We start from the raw sequence: 20,449 nt of genomic DNA, 5'->3' as shown, positions 1-20,449 counted from the left end.
TTTGCAAGGAAACGAATAGCCAAAAATTGCCCCCCTGTATGCCAAAATTGAGCTTCTTACATAGATAAATGAAACAAGTTTAGATTGGAAAGTGCCCATAAGGACAATGTAAACACTATTTGGCGCTATTCTTGCAACGGTCGCGACCCAAAACTTTTGAAAATTTCGGAGCGGTTCGGCTTCTTCCGGAATTTTATCGCCAGATATTGTTTATTCAAATTTAATATTATTTTCGTTTAATTTTATAAATAAAATACAGTGTGTTGCATACAAGAAACTTTATTTTATATAAGGACGCATGTATGAAATACCTATGAAACATTGGAAACCGACGTTATGCCACGATCTACGATGGTTTTTGCAGTTCACAGTTCACAGCACAGTTTTTTAAGATTTTAATGCCACTTTTTCACAATTATCACCGGTTGGAGTAAATAAAACTTGAATTAAACTCACAAGATAGCAATAATTACTTCGAAAATGGACGCTATAAACCCTTTTCGGAATTTCTTTAATGAGAGCGGTTTAGGTTTTGAAAGATTATTACGATTTTTGAAGATTCTGACTTTGACAAGAGAAAATTATTTCTGTTTTTGTTTGCCGTTGTTCTTAGCGACCGCTATAGCAGCGCCAGATCGCGTATAACGGTCGCGACCCAAAATTTTTACGGTCTTTCCAATCTAAACTTGTTGCATTTATCTATGGCTTCTTACGTTGAGTGGTTTGAGCAGGATCGTGATTAATCAGTATGTCAGTCACTTAAGGATTTTATATATTAGTATATAGATGTAGTTGTAAAGTGCCTAACAACTAAGAAAACTGTAGTTCTAACAAGAACTACAATTTTTTAAAAGATAAATTGTGTTAGATAAAACTATAACTCTATTAAAATTTCAGCCTTTTCCAGTTTTATACTAATTAAACTAGTTTTTACAAAAGCGTTTTTATAACTACAGTTTTTATAAAACTGTAATTGTTAAAAGTTTGATTCCTAAGACACTGTAGTTTTACTCAAACTACAGTTGAACAAGGTGATGGGTATAAAAATAGTCTTATGAACTTTAACCATCTTTAATGAATAAAATAATGAAACTATGATTTGTATAAAAAGGTACTTGTATAAAAATGACATCAACAATAAAAAACATGAGGTTAAACTTAAACCGTACAGTAATTAACATCTTATAAATATAATATAATGATAATGATACATTATTTAAGTCAATTGTTTCAATGGGTGTGTATATTTAAAAATTGCCTTATTATTATTATTATAATTTAGATTTAAGACTAGACATGAGCTTCTCCAGTTTCATTGCTTGCTGTAAGTTGCCCTTGATCTTCAGTTTGCCCATCATGTACGCCGTCGCTGGTTTCAACTTGCCCGAGAACATGTTGAAGAAGTTTTTGCTGTCCATGGTTAAGGTAGCATCTGGAGCAGATGGTGGTTCACCTTGACCACATCCACCTTGGCCGTTTTTCAGATCTATGTACCTGTAATAAGGTACATATTACAAATTAAGTTTTACCTCACCAAAATGTAGTTCTAAGAAAACTACAGTTTTAAGAAAGCAGAGTTTCCACAAAACTAATTCTTAATAGATAAATACTACAGTTTTACCTGCTGATTTTAATATAAGAAAGTGTGATTCTAACAAAACTGTAGTTCTTCATTTGAAAACTGTAGTTCTAATTAAATTTAAAAACAGAATTACAATTTAAGAATTAACAGATAATACTGTGGTTCTATTAGAACTTCTATTTTTATAGCTTTATTTTAATAAAACTGTAGTTTTTAAAAGTCTAAATCCTAAGATAACTATAGTTCTACAGTGGTTCAAAACCACAGGTTAGGTAGAAAATTGTGAGTTTAATTATAATACTGTAGTTCTATTAATATACCTCTGATTTTTCTATTTTCATAGAACTACAGGTCTTTTTAACTTTTAAGTAACTGTAGTTAATAGAATTACGGAATTTAACTATAATTCAAAATATTGAAGTTCTATTAGAATATTTACTTTTATAGAACTACAGTTTTAACAGAACTGTAGTTAAAAATATAGTTAAAACTAAACAGTAAAAAAACAGTTTTAACTAAACTGTAGTTTTTGTATTAAAACTGTAGTTCTTCCAAAAAATGCTAGTTAGGCTCCCAACTAGCATTTTTTGGAAGAACTACAGTTTAGTTAAAACTGTTTTTTTACTGTTTAGTTTTAACTATATTTTTAACTACAGTTCTGTTAAAACTGTAGTTCTATAAAAGTAAATATTCTAATAGAACTTCAATATTTTGAATTATAGTTAAATTCCGTAATTCTGTTAACTACAGTTACTTAAAAGTTAAAGAGACCTGTAGTTCTATGAAAATAGAAAAATAAAGGTATATTAATAGAACTACAGTATTATAATTAAACTCTCAATTTTCTACCTAACCTGTGGTTTTGAACCACTGTAGAACTATAGTTATCTTAGGATTTAGACTTTTAATGTCTAGTGTTTATACACACACAGGAAAAGTCTAGGGATATTACAATTTTATCCAGCCATCGTCAGTAATTTTATTAGTTGCATTTCTGATATAATAAAATTAAAATAAACAAATAGTTTACAGGACGTATTGGAAATAAAAATGCGAAATTTACCGAATTTTTCAAATTTACCTTGATTTTTATTGAACTCAAAAAAATACACACATTTTTTTTAATTTTAAACTGTGAATTAAAAAAAAAGATAAAACCATTTTTACTTAATAAAGGGTATAGCCTCCTCTACTGTTCATTACAGCCCTACATCGTCTCTCCATGCTCCTTATCAGGTTGTCGATCTCTTCTTGAGGTACAGCCTGCCACGCTGCATTCACGGCCCGAACCAGATTCCTACGAGTTTCACGAGGCATACCCATTCTCAAAATTCTTTGGACCGCGTCCCATACGTGCTCGATGGGGTTGAGGTCAGGAGATTGTGCCGGCCAGGGTAAGATGTTTAATTGATGAGCATTGATAAACTCACTTACCACTCTGGCTGTATGAGGCCGTGTATTGTCATGCATGAGAATGAAGTTTCTCCCAAAATCATTGGCATATGGTAACACGATAGGCTCAAGAATTAAATCACGATATGTGATTCCTGTTAGAAACCTTTCAAGAAAAACGAGATCGGTTTTTCGGCCTAACTGGACTCCTCCCCAGGCCATAACTGTTCCACCTTGATAAGGGTGCACTTCCTGAACATGATCCAACCGAATAAGATTTCCCGGTTCTCTCCATACCCAAAGCCTTCTCGAATCCGGATGAATTCCAAAGCGTGACTCATCCGTGAAGAGAACATTGGCCCATTGTTCATTCGACCACTGAACATGATCTTGAGCCCACAAATATCGTACCTCTCGATTTCCTCTCGTTAAGAGTTGAGCTCTCCAGGGGCGTCTGCTTCTTAAGTTGACCTCTCTTAATCTATTGCGAACAGTGTCAGGACTAACGGTTACATTATGTGTTTCCTGGAGAATTAAACTAAGCTCTGGTGCTGTAAGAGTCGGTCGGCTTCGAGCATTTAATTGTAAAAAATGATCTTGCTGAGGGGTAGTAATGCGATGTCGCCCTGTGTGCCTTTCAGCAACATCACCACTTTCACGGTAGAGTGCACTTAATCGCAATATTACACTTTGCGTTGTATTTAATACTCTAGCTACGTCGATTTGGCGTATTCCAGCTTCGAGCATACCCATGGCCCTTAGCATTTCGTCTCTGTTAAGATGTCTACGCTCCATAATGTCGTTTAATACTAAACAGAGTTATTTGAATGAATTCTGGTCAGTTATCATAGAAACATAGCCAGTACAGGTTAAATTCGAACAATTGATGCTTGGTGCTTTTTATACATTTGACAAAAAATGCAGAAATACTTCTGCAAATATCCCAAATTTAGAAATAACTAGTGTGACTACTTCGTTTCAATCGAAGTAGAAAGAATCGGCCTACAAATATGTGGTTGCTTATTCAAAACATTTATTTTTAACTTTAATAAAATGATATCCCTAGATTTTTCCGGTGTGTGTATATTCTTTAAGTTGCTCACAACCGGCTAGACAAAATGTGCTGCCAGCTGGAGGACAAATCGTGAACCTTTCGGGGCGGAGTCAAAAATATCGATTATTTTCGTTATTTTCCTCAGAGTAATGTAATAATATAGCCCGGGTTTCTGCATCTTTAATAGTGATCAGTTGATTCAGAAATTTAAACGAAACTTTTATTTTATTGTAGATTGTGGATTATTTTTGCCTGTTATTTTAAAAATTCTAAACCGTATTAACAAAGAAATTATTATTTCGATATGGTGGTACATTTTTTATAATTTATGATAATGCTAATTACTGTTAGTTAATATTTAAAAAAAGTTACATACCTACTTTAATTTGATTTAATGCAAGTTTATAAAAGAATCATTTCACTCTTAGATTATTTTATTCTAAATTGAGTGTTTTACGAACTTTACGATATTTTTTTTTTGAAAACATAAAACTTTTTACATTCTTAATTAAATGTTCAAAAAATTGCAACTTGCTTAAACAAAAATTGTAAATATGAATTTTTTAAATGAAGAAAAGCGTGTAGGATTATTGGTTCAACTTTTGTTGGCCATACATTTTCCAGGATACGTTGACCGGTGAATGTTATTTACGTTTTTTAGAGAACGGTTTTCAAGACATGTTAGAAAAGTTAAATTTAGATAGTCGCGCATCAATAGGGTGGTTCCAACATGACTTTCATTATGACACCTCTCCCCCCCCATAATGAAAGAAATGTTAAAAATGATTTATATCACAATTATGCAAACTCAGGGATCGGAAGAGGTGGCCCAATTGCATGGGCCCCCTCGAAGAGGCGGTACGGGAGAACAGTTTCTAAAATAACTTAAGTGTATGGGGTAGTGATATTATGAAGTTTTAGTTTGCGTAATGTAAATCGTAAAGAACCGTTTAATAATATATTCTATGTTTTTATGTTATAAATCATAATATAGTAAGAATACCATGCTAACTAAGTGAAATTAGCCAAGAAAGAAAAGAATTGGCTATAACTATAACTCTGTATCTAACTGTAATTTTTCGAAAAAAACATATATATCGCCGAAAAGCTTAAAAATGGCGATTTTTATGTGATTTTACTTTGACATTGTAAACATTTATAAATGTTTATTTTAAACAATAAGACTGACAATATTATTTGTATAATGTTTTGTATTATCTTTTGTTTGTTTGTTTGTGTACCTTGTTTTTTTACTTTGTTTGTTAGTTTACCTTTGTCTACAAATTGAAAAATTTTTTGACAATAAAGGCATTTATTTATTTATTTATGAAGTCATGGCCAACTATGGCAAAAATTACAGGCTTTAGAAAAAATCGGAAAACACAAACTCATTAGGTATGTGATTATCTACAACTTTTTGTCTAAAATAGATTATAATGGAATTTTGTCAAGTTTTAAAATAGCCAAAATTTGTTTTTTTTTCGAAATATCTAGTAAGCGAACTTTTTCAAAAATCCGGAAGGCGCATATTTATGACCCCACAAAACTGCAATTCTTTCTCCATTAACCGACTCTCTATCTCCAGTAGTTTCCGAGATACCCATAGAGAACATATCGTAGGAAACTCACCCTGTATAGTATTTTGAAACTAACTATTATTATTATTTGACTAGTTTAATTTGATTAATAAGCCTAGATTAATTTAATTTCAAATAAATTTGATCAGCTTTTTTTTCGTATATTCTGCTACCAGAAAACCAAGATTATATGATAACGCACTTTTACAATTTTTTTTACAATTATTACAAGAAAAACAAAAAGAAGAAATACCCAAATACCCCTTCACCTACTACTCAACTACAAAATAAACGAATATAATCTCTTAAAAACACTACACAACTACTTATTCTTGTATTCTACACTGAACAAATTATCAAACTTACTAATTTATCAAACAAAAAGAAAAAATAACAAAATTATCCCTTCACCTACTACTTAACTACAAAATAAACTATAAAAACACTACTAAACTATTTTTGGTAGACTACACTAAACACTATAATTAAACTTAATAAATTAATCTAATTTTACACTACAACTACAAAGAAAAAAGAAATAAGAACATTTTCTAAAACTAGAAGAAACAGAACTTCCATACGTGCTACCAGGATAATAGGTCAAAGGGACAAAGAATATAAAATACCTCGAAAATTATCATTTTTATTTCTCGAAACAAACATTTTTATTTCTTATCAGTGAGAAGCATCAGCCTCGTCGGCCTTGAAGAATTTGTCGGGTATTTACAATGGTCGAATTGTATAATTGCCAGCTTTTATAGCATATCTAATAGACAAAAAGTATCTGGTCGATTAGTAACCAATTGGCACATTTCGAAAATTATCGATTTTTATTTTCTCTGTTTTTATTGGTAGCTTCAAAATTCAGAATAACAAAAAATATTTTTTTGTAGGGAAACCGGTCCTGCCATCTAGTAGTCTTAGTCCATAAACGTCTTAGGTTGATCTACTTTAAAAATATATATATGCAAGGTTGGGAGTTTACAGAGAATAGAGTTTTTTAAAAAGCATTGTATTTAATTTCTATATTCATAGTTCAATTTTAATAGAACTACAGTTTAAAAAATTAAACTAATAGTTCTCTTAAAGCTTGACATTGCGATTGACATTGTAAAAAGAAATTAATATTAAAATTATTAATTATTAATATGTAACTTACCATTTGCCAGCTTCATCTCCTGTAACGACAAAAGCGAAAACTGCCTGGGTTTTAGCAACGGAATCGGACGATAAATTCGTTCCTATCGTTTTAAACAATTTGGCAACCTCGCCTACTGGCTCTGCGGCAGCTGGTTTGTCAGAGAACGCAGTCTGTCCCAAAATGTTTTTACTAGTGACGTTGTCTAAAAAGGCATCAGGTAGTAGACTGTCAATGTTGGCTGGATCCACCGCGTATTGGACCATATCTGTGACACCCTCTTTTTGAAGCACCTAGAAAAAATTATAGAGAAATATAATACAAACTACAAAATGGTCCTTAAAGTATTTTTCTTTTTTTTTTCTTGTTAATGATCTACAAAAACTAAAACACCTAGTATACTTTCTACACCTGTAACAGTGTTACAGATAAAGAAAGAAAACTGGAACTACAGTTTTCGAAAAGCAGACATTCCAAAGAACTGTAATTTTCAACAGACTAATGCAACAGTTTTAACAGCTGATGTTAAACCATAATCCTTATAAAACTGAATTTTTTCTTTGGAAACTGTAATCCCAGTAAAACAACAGTTTTTGGGAGTCTTAAAAACAGTATTTCTAACAGAACTACAGTTTCAATAATACAAGTTTTCAACTTTTTATGAAAAAATTGCATTACAAACTGTAGTTCTAAAAGATTTTTAATTTTTTGGAAAATTTCAGGCCATAAAAGAAAGATCACTTACCTCACCGTCAATTAAAAAGTTAACCATTTGTAATTTTCAATAGACAAATGACAGAGTTTAACCTGCTGGTTTTAATAGAAGAAACGACAATTCTACCAAAACTGTAGTTTTTTTTAGAAATTGTAGTCCAAGTAAAACAACAGTTTTTAGGAGTCTTAAAAACAGTATTTTTAACAAAACTGCAGTTTCAATAAGATAATTTTCAACTTTTTATGCAAAAAATTGCACTACAAAGTGTAAAACACTGTAGTTCTAAAATATTTTAAATTTTTTGGAAAATTTAATTTGATTTAGGTGAAATTTGACTTTAGCATTAATTCAAACCGTAAAAGAAACATCATTTAGCTCATCATGATTAAGTTAATTATTGTAATTTTCAATAGACAAATGCTACAGTTTAACTGCTGGTTTTAATAGAAGAAACCACAATTCTAACGAAACTGTAGTTTTCCTTTTAGAAATTGTAGTTTCAATAAAACAACAGTTGAGTTTTAAAAACAGTAGTTCTAACAGAACTGTAGTTTCAATAAGATAAATTACGAACTGTAAAAAACTGTAGTTCTAACAGATTTTATTTTTTTGGAAAATTTAGATTGATTTACGTGAAATTCGACTTTGGCATTAAGTCAAACCATAAACAAACACCACTTAGCTCATCATCAATGAATAAGTTAAGCATTTGTAATTTTCAATAGACATGCTACAGTTTAACTGTTGATTTTAATAGAAGAAACCACAATTGTAACAAAATTGTAGTTTTTCTATTGGAAACTGTAGTTCCAGTAAAACAACAGGTTTTAGGAGTCTTAAAAACAGTAGTCTAACCAAAGTAGTTTCAATAAGAAAAATTTTCAAATGTTTATGCAAAAAATTGCACTACAAACTGTAAAAACACTGTAGTTATAAAATATTTGTAATTTTTTGGAAAATTTAAATTGATTTAGGTGAAATTTGGCTTTGGTATTAATTCAAACCATCAAAGAAACATCACTTAGCTCATCAGCAATGACTAAGTGAATTATTTGTAGTTTTGAAAAGACAAATGCCACAGTTTAACCTGCTGGTTTTAATAGAAGAAACCACAATTATAACAAAACTGTAGTTTCTCTTTTAGAAATTGTAGTTTCAATAAATCAACAGTTGACTCTTAAAAACAGTACTTCTAACAGAACTGCTCTTTCAATAAGATACATTTTCAAATTTTTACACAAAAAATTGCACTACGAACTGTAAAAAACTGTAGTTCTAACAGATTTTAATTTTTTGGAAAATTTAGATTGATTTACCTGAAATTCGACTTTGACATTAATTCAAACCATAAACAAACACCACTTAGCTCATCATCAATGAATAAGTTAAGCATTTGTAATTTTCAATAGACATGCTACAGTTTCACTGTTGATTTTAATAGAAGAAACCACAATTGTAACAAAATTGTAGTTTTTCTATTGGAAACTGTAGTTCCAATAAAACAACAGGGTTTAGGAGTCTTAAAAACAGTATTTCTAACCAAAGTAGTTTCAATAAGAAAAATTTTCAAATGTTTATGCAAAAAATTGCACTACAAACTGTAAAAACACTGTAGTTATAAAATATTTGTAATTTTTTGGAAAATTTAAATTGATTTAGGTGAAATTTGGCTTTGGTATTAATTCAAACCAGGGTTGGAAAAAATCATGATTTAAAAAAAAATAAAAAAATTCAGATTTTATTTATGTAAATCAGATTTTTTTGATTTTAATTTAAAACAATATTTAAATCGGATTTCCAAATGACTAGGACTTATTTCCAATTAAAGTCTTATCCTAAATAGCTAAATCTTTATAACTCTGCCTGACACAGCAGCGTTTTTTATTGCTTTTATTATTTGAAGTAGTTGAAGTTGTTGGCATTTTGAAAAAATTAAACGATAAAAAACGCTCATAAGACTATCAAAATGTTGATCTAATAACAATTTGACGTTTATACTATTACGTCAAAAGCAACTTTTTTCCAAAGCATACCATGACTTCACTGAATCATCGTTTCTTGTCCACTGTTATTAATATCTTAATTATTAGATATTAATACCTCTGGTATTATGGTATTCTGGTATTTCGTCGATTTTATAATAAACTAACTGTTTCTATCTTATTTTTTGTTAGAATGGGCCTAAACAAGAGGACTACTGATACCGTGTTCTAAAAATAAGGTAATTAAAGGCTTATTTTTGGTATTTATTATAATTTTGCTAATTATCTTCGGTTTGAAAGAAGATATCAAGATGCGGTTTTCGCTGACTTTTTAAGCTTTTACTACTCTTTCCGATCAGCTAAAATTACATATACTACTGCATTTAATTTTTTTGAAAAAACGCGCAATGTTTGTTAAATTGTAAGACAACGCCCCCTAGCGTCTACGTGCAAAATCTTATTATTATTGTTTATATGGTATAATATAGAGTAAGAAACGCTCTTTTAAACGAGCCCTCGCTTGTTGGATTCCGATCATCCAGTCCAGAGTTATTAATATTTAAATAAAAACAGATCTAACCTTCCCCCACCACTTTATTTTGGTAGATAGGGGAAAATAGCTCTAACAAAAATTATTCAAAATTTACTGAAGATTAAGAAGCTATTATTTATAGTACACCTTATCTAGGCAAAATTGTGTAAAAACTCCATTTTCTTATTTTTTGTTGCAGTTGGGGCCCCTAGCGGTCATTCTACAAACTTGGAGATAATTTCCAGCAATTTCTCATAGCCTCTTTAGTTATAAATATTTTTTTCCGCAGCCCCTACGGCTAATACTTTCCGAGATACAGCCGAGAGCTATTCTTAGTGGGACACCCTGTACAAATTGTTGCTCGATTACTGTTCATATTATTTGCATTATGTTTGAAATTAATTAAAAAAATATTTGTAATGATTTAAAAGAAATAGAGTATGTTCTATTCGGAGTAAAAAGTACTTTTTGTACCTCCCTGTAACATCGGAATAGCTTTACGATGGTCCTGCAAAGGTACAGCAACCTCAAAAAAAGTATAATTTTTACTCCTAATAAAACAATATACTATTGTTCGGAAATAGTCTTGTCGGGAATGAAATTAGTATGTATTATCTAAGTGTAAAGTACTTACTGCAGAATTAGAAATCAAAATTATATATATTACTTTGTATTACTATTTAAAAATAATATTTGCTTTTACTGGCATTTACTTTAAAAAATAAATGAAATATTTCTTCTCAAAAAACTATATGTAAGAGAATTAGCATAAACAAAATACAAATATCGTTAACTTTTTTTTAAATTGGCACGTATAAAACTTTAATCAATCAATTTAATTTTCTCATCCCAAAATTTGAGTTCGATAACCACATTTACTAAACCACATTACTTAAATATGATTATTAAGTTCAACTAATTCATATTATTACATCTAAAATACAAATACCTATGTATTTTTAAAATTAATTGTAAGTTCACCTCACCTCTCTTAAAAATTGCTACTTAAAAAAATAGACCATATACCATATAAAATTAAATAATTGAAAGATCTGGCAATGGAAAATCACACAAATTTTCGGAAAAATTTTGACCACCTGCACACGCCACACAATCGTCAATTTAAAAAAAAAACACTATTATTTCAGTATTTTAAATATTTTAATAAACGCAAAAATAGCACAGTATTTAGAAGGCGAAGTTATAAAAATTTGGAAGAACTAATAATGCACTGACGCACACAAAAATCAAACGAATACTAAATTTCATTTATCAAAAACATTCGATAGTCGTGGCTCAACGATAACCATTAAGTCGCACGGCGAGGTTGTCACATATGCTTTAGTATACAAATGAATGAATGACTTTATTCGAATAAAACCATTCGATAGTTGAAATCATTCATTCAGTAACCATTCGATAGTCTAATTCATTCGATAGTTCCCATCGCTAATAAAGACAGATCACTTACCTCATCATCAATGAAAAAGTTACCAGTCACTGCTTTAGGGTCTTTAGTGATAATAGCATAGGCTGCGTCAGCACAAATTTCCGGTTTGCGACAATACTTTCCTGTTTCTGCGCCAGCAATCAAATCGATTGCTGCAGTCTTGATAGCTAAAACACCCATACTCCATCACATACATCAACTAATTTTGCTAATAATTACCGTATCTGGGCCATAACGCGTTCACGGCAATATTGAACGGTTTGAACTCTTCGTGCATGCCTAGGACGCACATGGACATTCCGTATTTTGCCATGGTGTAGGCCACGTGATTTTTGAACCACTGCGGGTTCAAATTTAAAGGTGGCGAGAGGTTCAGGATATGGGCGTGATTGCTTTTCTTTAAATATGGTAAACATTCCTTAGACCTATTTACAAAAAAAAAGAAAATAAAACGTTTTATACAGGGTGACGCATCCCATTCGCCTCGGTTGATTTTAAGAAAAAGGAAAGATGTAGAAACAAAATATTTATGGGTATATGTGTTAAGGCAAAATGCATAATTTAAAATTATTTTGAAATCTACAGGGTGCGTCAGAACTAAGATCCATACCAAAGTTATATTTTTTCTTATGGAACACCCTGTATTTTATTTAATTTTTGGGTTCTTGGACATAAAATAAGACATTTATTATAAGGGTTTAATATGTTTAAAAGCTTTGGTTTTTGACATATTTAAATATGCATGCTATAACAAAAAAGTTTGTCAACACCTTGTACATTACTTTTCAGAATTAATTCTTGTGCTGACTTTCAAGCTAGAGAAATAAACTTTTACTAAAAAAAATGTATTGCTTCCTTAAATGTATACAGGGGTATCAAAAATTGCTGGTCTATTTTAAATATTTATTTTATATAAAAACTTGGTTATTTCAAATACAACACTATGTATTTTTTTTGAATAAGTCAAAGCAGATTTAAATGCTCTTTCAAACTATATTAGGGTTTCCTATACCTATCTGGCTCAGATTTTGAATAAAAAGCGTTTTTTGAATAAAATTGTAATCAAGATGGCTGGTGTCGCCATGGCATTTTTTTATGAACTTTATTTAAATTTATAACAGATTATTTTTATTTAATTTACCTACAACAAGGTTAATAAGTAAGTATTTATTATTTTATCAAGAAAAATAATAGTGTGATAGAATAGTGTGGTGTGTACATAGTATATGAAAACCCTATTACGCAGAAACCTGTCGTTGGAAGTGAAGAAAATGAATTTCTCTTAATTGGCTCTTTTATAGAAAATCCAATATATCTACAAGTCATCGTAATATAAATCAAAGAACTACTTCTTTATTTTTCTTGATAAAATAATAAATATACTTACTTATTAAACTATTGTAGACATAGACTTAAAATAAAATATAGACTGAGCATCTCATTCATAAATAGCTGGAACATGCGGTCAGACAATGTCTTGTTATTTTTGTGTTATTGTTTTAGACTCTAACAAGTGCGACACGAGCGATAGATAAGTTGTCTCCGTCGTAACGGTCGTTCTCTGACTACTCTGACGAAGAATGCAGCACTGTCTTTCGTTCCTCAGTACACCTGAACTCTCCGTACCATAGCCGGGTAATTTTTTTATTTTAATGAAGCTATAATTCAATTAAAAATATATCGTATTTAACTTTTTTATATTTTATTACGATTTAGAAGAAGTTTTTTAAATAAAAGTTTAGAAAAAACGTCCAAAAACGATAAAAATAATAAAATACATGTTATAGAAAAAAATTTAATAATCGAAATTACGTATTTAATTTTTGAAATTAATAATTTATCACTAGTCAAACATTATCTAAAAATCAAAACAGGAACTATTCTATAGATATAATAGAATCGGCGACATGGAAAGGAGAAAAAACTTCAAGATTGTTGTAATTTTTTTTTCTGGTAAGTGATGTCTTATTATGTAAATTAGGGAAAACAAAAATCTGTTCCTTTAAAGCATGCTTTTAGGAAGTGGATAAAATGAAGACTACATTTATTTAACTCGCTACTGTCTTTATTATACCGGCTGCGTCCCAAAAGTGGCTCACCTCCATAATTTTTTTATTTTTTCAAATAAAAAAACAAGATTTGGTATGTTAGTATATGACATAAATTGTTTTTGGTTACTTCCTGTTTCACCGGAAATGACTATAACTTCTGATTTTTAAATGGCACCCTAGGTATATCTTTACTTTATTCGATAGAAAATGACACTCTGAATAGAATGACATATCATATATCAACTTTTGACATTTTCTCATATGGTTTAATTGAAATTATAACACGCGGTTCATAACGACATTCGAAATTTTCTAATGAGTCACCCTTGTTCCATTTGAAAAAAATTGACATATGATTAAAAATACGATTTGTGCATCTAATTTAACCGGCCTAGACATGACACGAAACTACACATTAGACGATCAAAACAATCATGGCACCCTGGATTGAAATTTAAAATACGATTTGTTTTTATCCGACAATACCAAAAGTTGACATATGATATGTCATTCTATTAATAATAATTAAAAATAATTAATTTATGTCATATACTAACATACAAATCTGTTTTTGTTTATCTGAAAAAATAGAAAAGTCATAGGGGGCCACTTTTGCGACGCACCCGGTATATTAAAAAATAATGTTTCATAATGTAATATCATTTTAAAATTCTTGTATGTTATTTTAGATTCTGAAGATAGTTTTAGAATAAACCGGAATATATTTTTAATAAAAACATTATTAATTTTTTAACCGATGCCTAATATCATTTATCTTGTATAATAACAGGGTTATAATTATGATTTTGTTACAAAAACTTTTATATAAATGATTATGTAATAGAAAAAATTGAGATTTTACATTTTACTAAAATATTATATAAATAAGCGCCTTTCTACAACAACGCCACTGGCTCCCAATTGGTAAATTGAGAGTTGCCTACCGGTCGAAAGTCGCTTCGAGACTCAAATGGATTATTTAAGTCAAATTTCTTGCAAATTTGACACTGATGAACCATATTTTATAGTTGTTGAATACAAAAAAATAAATAAAATAAACATTTAAGGACTACAAACTAAGAAAATGCAATAATACAACCAGAAAGAAGTAGCGGCAACAATGCTTTACTACACACGTGCGACGCGTACTACAAGTTAATAGATGAATGAACAGGCGACCTCGCCGCTAATCGGTGTTGTTATATTGTAAAGGATTTATCCTTTTTACATAGTATTCGACTTATAATTAAGTAGTATAAGGACTATTTAATACATCTATGGAATATTAAAACCTACTTTATTAAAGTGCAATATTAATATCTCAATATATGTGTATAATAAGTAAAAAAATATTGATAATATTAAAGACGTGACAACATAGGCTGGACGAGGAAGGTTTGGTCGGCTGCGGTCGAGTGTACCCAGAAGTAAACATGTGTACAAAAATGATTATTTGACCGCGTTCATATGTAAATAGTGTAGTCTATATTTTATTTTAAGTCTATGATTGTAGATAAATTAAATAAAAATAAACTGTTATAAATTTAAATAAGGTCCATAAACTAATGTCGATTTTGAAAATAGTTACTTAACTGTCACTAGCAACTTGCCATGGCAACACAAGCCATCATGATGGCCATTTTATTGAAAAATCGCGTTTTATTCAAAATCTGAGCCAGATAGGTATAGAAAACCCTAATATAGTTTGAAAGAGCATTTAAATCTGCTTCGACTTATTTAAAAAAATATATAGTTGTATTTGAAATAACGCGAAGTTATTATGTAAAAGAAATATTTAAAATAGACTAGCAATTTTTGATACCCCTGTATACATTTACGGAAGCAATACATTTTGTTAGTAAAGTTTATTTCTCTGGATTCTAAGTCAGCACAAGAACTAACTCTGAAAAGTAATGTACAGGGTGTTGACAAACTTTTTTTTATTAAAGCATGCATATTTAAAAATCTTTAAATATCTCAAAAACTAAAGCTTTTAAACATATTAAACCCTTACGATAAATGCCTTATTTTATGCCCAAGAGTCCAAAAATGATATAAAATACCGGGTGTTCCATAAGACAAAATATATAACTTTGGTAAGGATCTTAGTTCTGACACCCTGTACACTTCAAAATAATTTTAAATTATGCACATTACCTCTCTACATATACCCATAAAATATTTTGTTTCTACATCTTTCCGTTTTCGTATAATCAACCGAGGTGAATGAGGTGGGCCACCCTGTATTTAAAAATGTGTTTATTTTTTAAAGTTTGATAGAGGTAAATTGTGTCCAATGAACTTATTTTGATTCAAAAAATACGTAGTGACACCCTGTATAACCAACCCCTGAGCATATTCTGTATAATATTTATACCAAATTATACTTACACTAAAAACGTTCCTCTAGTATTAATATTATTCATCAGGTCATATCGTTTCATATCAGTCTCAGCAGTTCCAGTCAAAGATATAGCGGATGCGTTGTTGATAAGAATATCGATACCGCCGAACTTGTTCACCGCATCCTGTATCGCTTTTTTCACTTGGCCCTCATCCCTAATATCGACTATACAGGGCAACGATTTTCCGCCAGCCTTCTCAACTATAGCACAGGAATTTATTAAAAATTATAAATCTCTTTATAGGTAAAAATTTTGTTATTTCTATTAAAAACTGTAGTTCTAATAGAAAAATACCCTTATAGAATATCACATAATTATATCTGATTTAAAATACTGAGTTTCTAAGAAGATGTACTTATGTACATTTTGTAGATTCACAGTTTTATTTTATTAGAACTACAGATTTTAATTGAAAAATTTATAACTACTACAGTTATATTTGTATAACTGTAGTTGTTACGCATATACAGGGTGGTCCGAACTGTATTCCGGGAACTTCGTCAGCATATTCTACAGATAAAAATAAGTAAAAAAGTTCGTATAAATGTATGTCTCAAAATGCTTAGTTTTGGAGAAACAGGGTGAAGAAGTTTCATTTTTATTTCGAGTTTTTCCAAATAATTTCTGAAGTAACGTCAATATTTGGATGAAAATTGGTATCTGGTTGTTTTTTGACATGAGAAATTTTATTTTGATGTCATTATGACTCCTACTTGTAGAAGGCGCCACCTACATATTTTTAAACTGGTTTGAAGACTAATAACTTTTCGTCCGTACCTGTATAAAACTACTAAGTAAAAAAATAAACATTTACGACGTTTTTTACGTAAAAAAGATCTCTTGAGAAAAATCGCTACAAGTAATGGTTCTGGAGATATTTGGAATCTAAATTATTAATACCTGTCATCATTGACATAAACATGTTGACTAAATAGTTATTAGACTGAAATCATAAATTTGAAATGTTTTTGCGCCGAAAGTTCAACAGAAACTGTTTTATCATCATTTTTTTGAAGAAAAATTTATAATTAATTTAAAACAATAAAAAGTTCCCGAATTTATCATTCCAGTCAAATAACTATTCCTTAACAAGGAAAGAGAGGGGACAGGTAACACGGATAAGATCTAAGTAACACGGCAGCTGAAAGTGAGGCCACTTGTCACCACTCGAAATTCTCCAATGGCGTAGCATCAGAAATTAGCTTGTACCTAGACGATAAAAAATATTTATTAAAACGTTAACTAATATATCGTTTATTTTTGAGTAATGCATATACAATTTTGTATTTTATAGTATCACCTTTATAATATTAGAATATCTAAGCTGATAATGCAAAATTTATTTAACAGTCACTGTAAACTGATCATCAAGACAATTATTTATTGATTAACGTGTGTATAATGTATAATTAAATAAAAAATAATGTAAATATATATGTTTTAAACGTGTATACAGTACGTCTGTCCGTTCTGGGGCTACGGGGTATCCGTGAGAGGGGAAACGATATTCTCTCGATGTTTTTCGTAAAAAATTAGACGACGCGTCCCATCAATAAAAATTCGACAAATTTGCAAGTAGCCAATAAAATGAGTGGGCGGAGCGATTTGCGGTGACGTACTCGTCAAGTCGACGTATAAAATATATTGCTGTTTATTTAGATGTTTTTTGTCCGCATTCCTTTCATAGACACAGATCCAACAGACGAACTGTATACATATTATACTGTATGTTTGAAAAACAACGGCATCCTGTTTGGGTGGAAATGACGATCGATGACATTCCCCATATAATTCTACATATAAAATGACATAAAAACTATATAAAATGACCGAAAAAATAGTGAGAGGAATGTCATCGACAGTCATTTACAAGCCAACTGGACGCCGTTTTTTTTCGATCATACAGTTTAATAATGAATCTAGCCAATCCCCTTCGCACTTGCCTACGGATTCAATGAATAATGTAATTTTTAATATTTCTTACCTTCAATCATAAGAATATCCTAATTTTCCGCAAAAAAATAAACTATTTTATTTATTTATTTTTAAATTTTTATTAATTACTCACTGAAACTATTATTATACACCTAAACTAGCAAATTTTTGAAAGGATATATAAAAAAATATTATAAGTATCCCACCACAAGTTTGTCCACCCCCAGCAAAACTTGGCAGGTTCATGTTTTTTTTTATAGTTTACAATTATTATTTTACATATTTGATAACAATACTTTATACATTTTTTTACATGTAAAATATATAAAAAAAATGTTTATTGCAGAAATTGTATTTCTCTGATTATAATGCCCTACGCCACTGGGGAAATCCTGTCTCAGTAGCATTATTTATAGTTTCAAACATTAATTATAATATAGGATATTGAAAATACTACTTGGAATTAATAAAAATAGTTTGCTTTGGATGTGGTACAAGACATATTAAAAGCATTTTACCTATTTTTACTGCTATAATGAAAAAAATGTACATTTTATAACTACATAGCACAAGTTGTGTATCAACTTTTACCTGTAAAATGTAATTCCAGTCATTTTTTTCTCGCTTCAGCCTTTGCAGCCATACGCCGAACATCTCACCATACTAAACAACACAGTTTATAAATTTAAAACAAAACAGTATTCACAAAAAACATAAAAATTCGCTTGGTGTCACCTCGAAATCTTGTCACCAAAGTATGGCTGTCCCCTCTCTTTCCTTGTCTAAGAACTATTCACTCAGCGTGTTTATTTTTTGTCAATAATAACATGTATTACCTATTTCCATTCTAAATATCTTGAGAACGGTTGCTCATGGCGATTTTTACCAAGAGACATTTTTTACGTAAAAAATCACGGAAATGTATATTTTTTCACTCAGTAGTTTTATACAGGTACGGTCGAAAAGTTATTCCTCTTCAAAAGAGTTAAAACACATGTAAGTGGCGCACCCCTACAAATAGGAGTCATATTGACATCAATATAAAACTTCTTATGTCAAAAAACTCCCAGACACTAATATTCATCCAAACATTGACGTTACTTCGGAAATTACTTGAAAAAAATCGAAATAAAAATGAAACTTCTACACCCTGTATCTCCGAAACTAAGCATTTTAGGGCATACATTCATACAAACTTTTTTACTTATTTTTATCTGGAAAATATGCTGCCGAAATTTCCCAATAAAATTGTTGCTATATAAAATTACAGTTTTTTTTAGAAAATAATGAGTTGATAGATAATTCTGTAGTTCTATTAGAATTTCTATTTTAATACTTTTATTTCAATAGAATTACAATGACAAAAAAAAACTATAGTAAAGTTTGACTGCTAAAAATACTGTAATTCTAGAAGAACTTCAGTTATTGTTTTAATAATAAAAAAATTTCTATTTTTATAGTTTTATTTTATTATAACTACAGTTTTTAATAGAAAAATTATAACAACTACAGTTATATTATATTTTTTCTAAATAATTATCAAGAATTTTACAGCACTAATAGGTAATAAAAAATTAACTAAATATGGTAATTTAATTATCCTTGGTAGGGGTATTAAATAAAATCATTTACAAGGCTAACATATGCAAAATGAACTTGTACCAAGCCCAAACAAGAAGAAAAATATGAAAAATCAGCCCCAGTAAACATACCAACACTAATAAGCTTAAACTTAATAGATTAATGTTAAAAACTAATATTATTCAAGAAAAAATACCTTCTTCAGCAGCAGAATATACTGTCCCAGGCAGTTTTGGATGTGGTTCTGCCGTTTTAGCGGCGATAACAACATTAGCCCCATCCTTGGCCGCCTTGAGGGCAATTGCCTTGCCGATGCCCCTACTAGCTCCTGTAATGAATACTGTTCGACCAGCTAACTTCCTAAATTAACAAACAAACAAAAAAACACACTTCTATATCAGTTAATTATTCGTTATATTCCATCAAAATATTTTTGCTAAATGTGACACACTTAATGATTTTCTAATGATTCATATTAACTGTTCAAGGCATAATTTAAATTTAGGAGCACGAAAAATAACAAACTAACAGATCATTAATTCAGAAATGTATAATGAATTCAAAATAACGCTACTTACCCAGTGTTAATCATTTTCGGAATACTGATGAAAGTAATATTAATTTGGGAAAAAATGTATATAATATAACGTTTGGCGACAGAAAAGGAGTATCTAATCTAATTTAAATGGGAGTATTTAGACTTTATCCTGGAATAATGTAAACACAAATCAAAGTCCAAAGTTCTAAAAGCTACTGCAAAAAATATGTAAAATAAAAATAAAACCTAGGTGCTGTTTGGTGAGTTGGTGACGTTTGTTGTTGAGTAGGTTAAGTAAAAAAATGCGAGGAATGGGAGCGACTATCGTGATTTTTCTTAATAAATTTGAGTTATCGATATTTTCATTAGTAAGGAAAATTTTCTTTTATTACTATATAGGCAACCAGAAAAACACAACTTGGTTTTTCATATTTATTTTTACACTGGCTAGACTATTTTACTCATTATATTCAGTAGTATAATTGATTTTGGAGTTCTGTTAATTCTAAATAACCCT

General features: G+C 30.0%; 1 protein-coding gene across 1 annotated transcript; it reads right to left on the bottom strand.

The window, feature by feature from the left end:
- Window positions 1-1,058: 1,058 nt before the first annotated feature.
- LOC115880992 (hydroxysteroid dehydrogenase-like protein 2) lies at window positions 1,059-20,214 on the bottom strand. Its single transcript, XM_030898340.1, has 7 exons — window positions 19,973-20,214; window positions 19,591-19,754; window positions 15,865-16,078; window positions 11,642-11,847; window positions 11,444-11,589; window positions 6,765-7,036; window positions 1,059-1,494 (listed from the first exon to the last, which is right to left on the bottom strand). Exons 1-7 carry the CDS (start codon window positions 19,984-19,986, stop codon window positions 1,272-1,274), a joined length of 1,239 nt encoding a protein of 412 aa, XP_030754200.1. The 5' UTR covers window positions 19,987-20,214; the 3' UTR covers window positions 1,059-1,271.
- Between the last annotated feature and the right edge of the window lie 235 nt (window positions 20,215-20,449).

The sequence above is a fragment of the Sitophilus oryzae genome, unplaced genomic scaffold (assembly GCF_002938485.1).
Source record: "Sitophilus oryzae breed Bouriz unplaced genomic scaffold, Soryzae_2.0 scaffold_1693_pilon_pilon, whole genome shotgun sequence".
Lineage (NCBI taxonomy): Eukaryota > Metazoa > Arthropoda > Insecta > Coleoptera > Curculionidae > Sitophilus > Sitophilus oryzae.
This window is presented reverse-complemented; position numbering and strand designations above follow the sequence as displayed.

Excerpts from the sequence above, each read along its gene's own strand:
- LOC115880992 (XM_030898340.1), bottom strand. Across the intron at positions 7,037-11,443 it reads ACTTTTTCATTGATGATGAG|GTGCTTCAAAAAGAGGGTGT; the intron begins GTAAGTGATCTG and ends AATTTTTTCTAG. Across the intron at positions 1,495-6,764 it reads GGAGATGAAGCTGGCAAATG|GTACATAGATCTGAAAAACG; the intron begins GTAAGTTACATA and ends ACCTTATTACAG.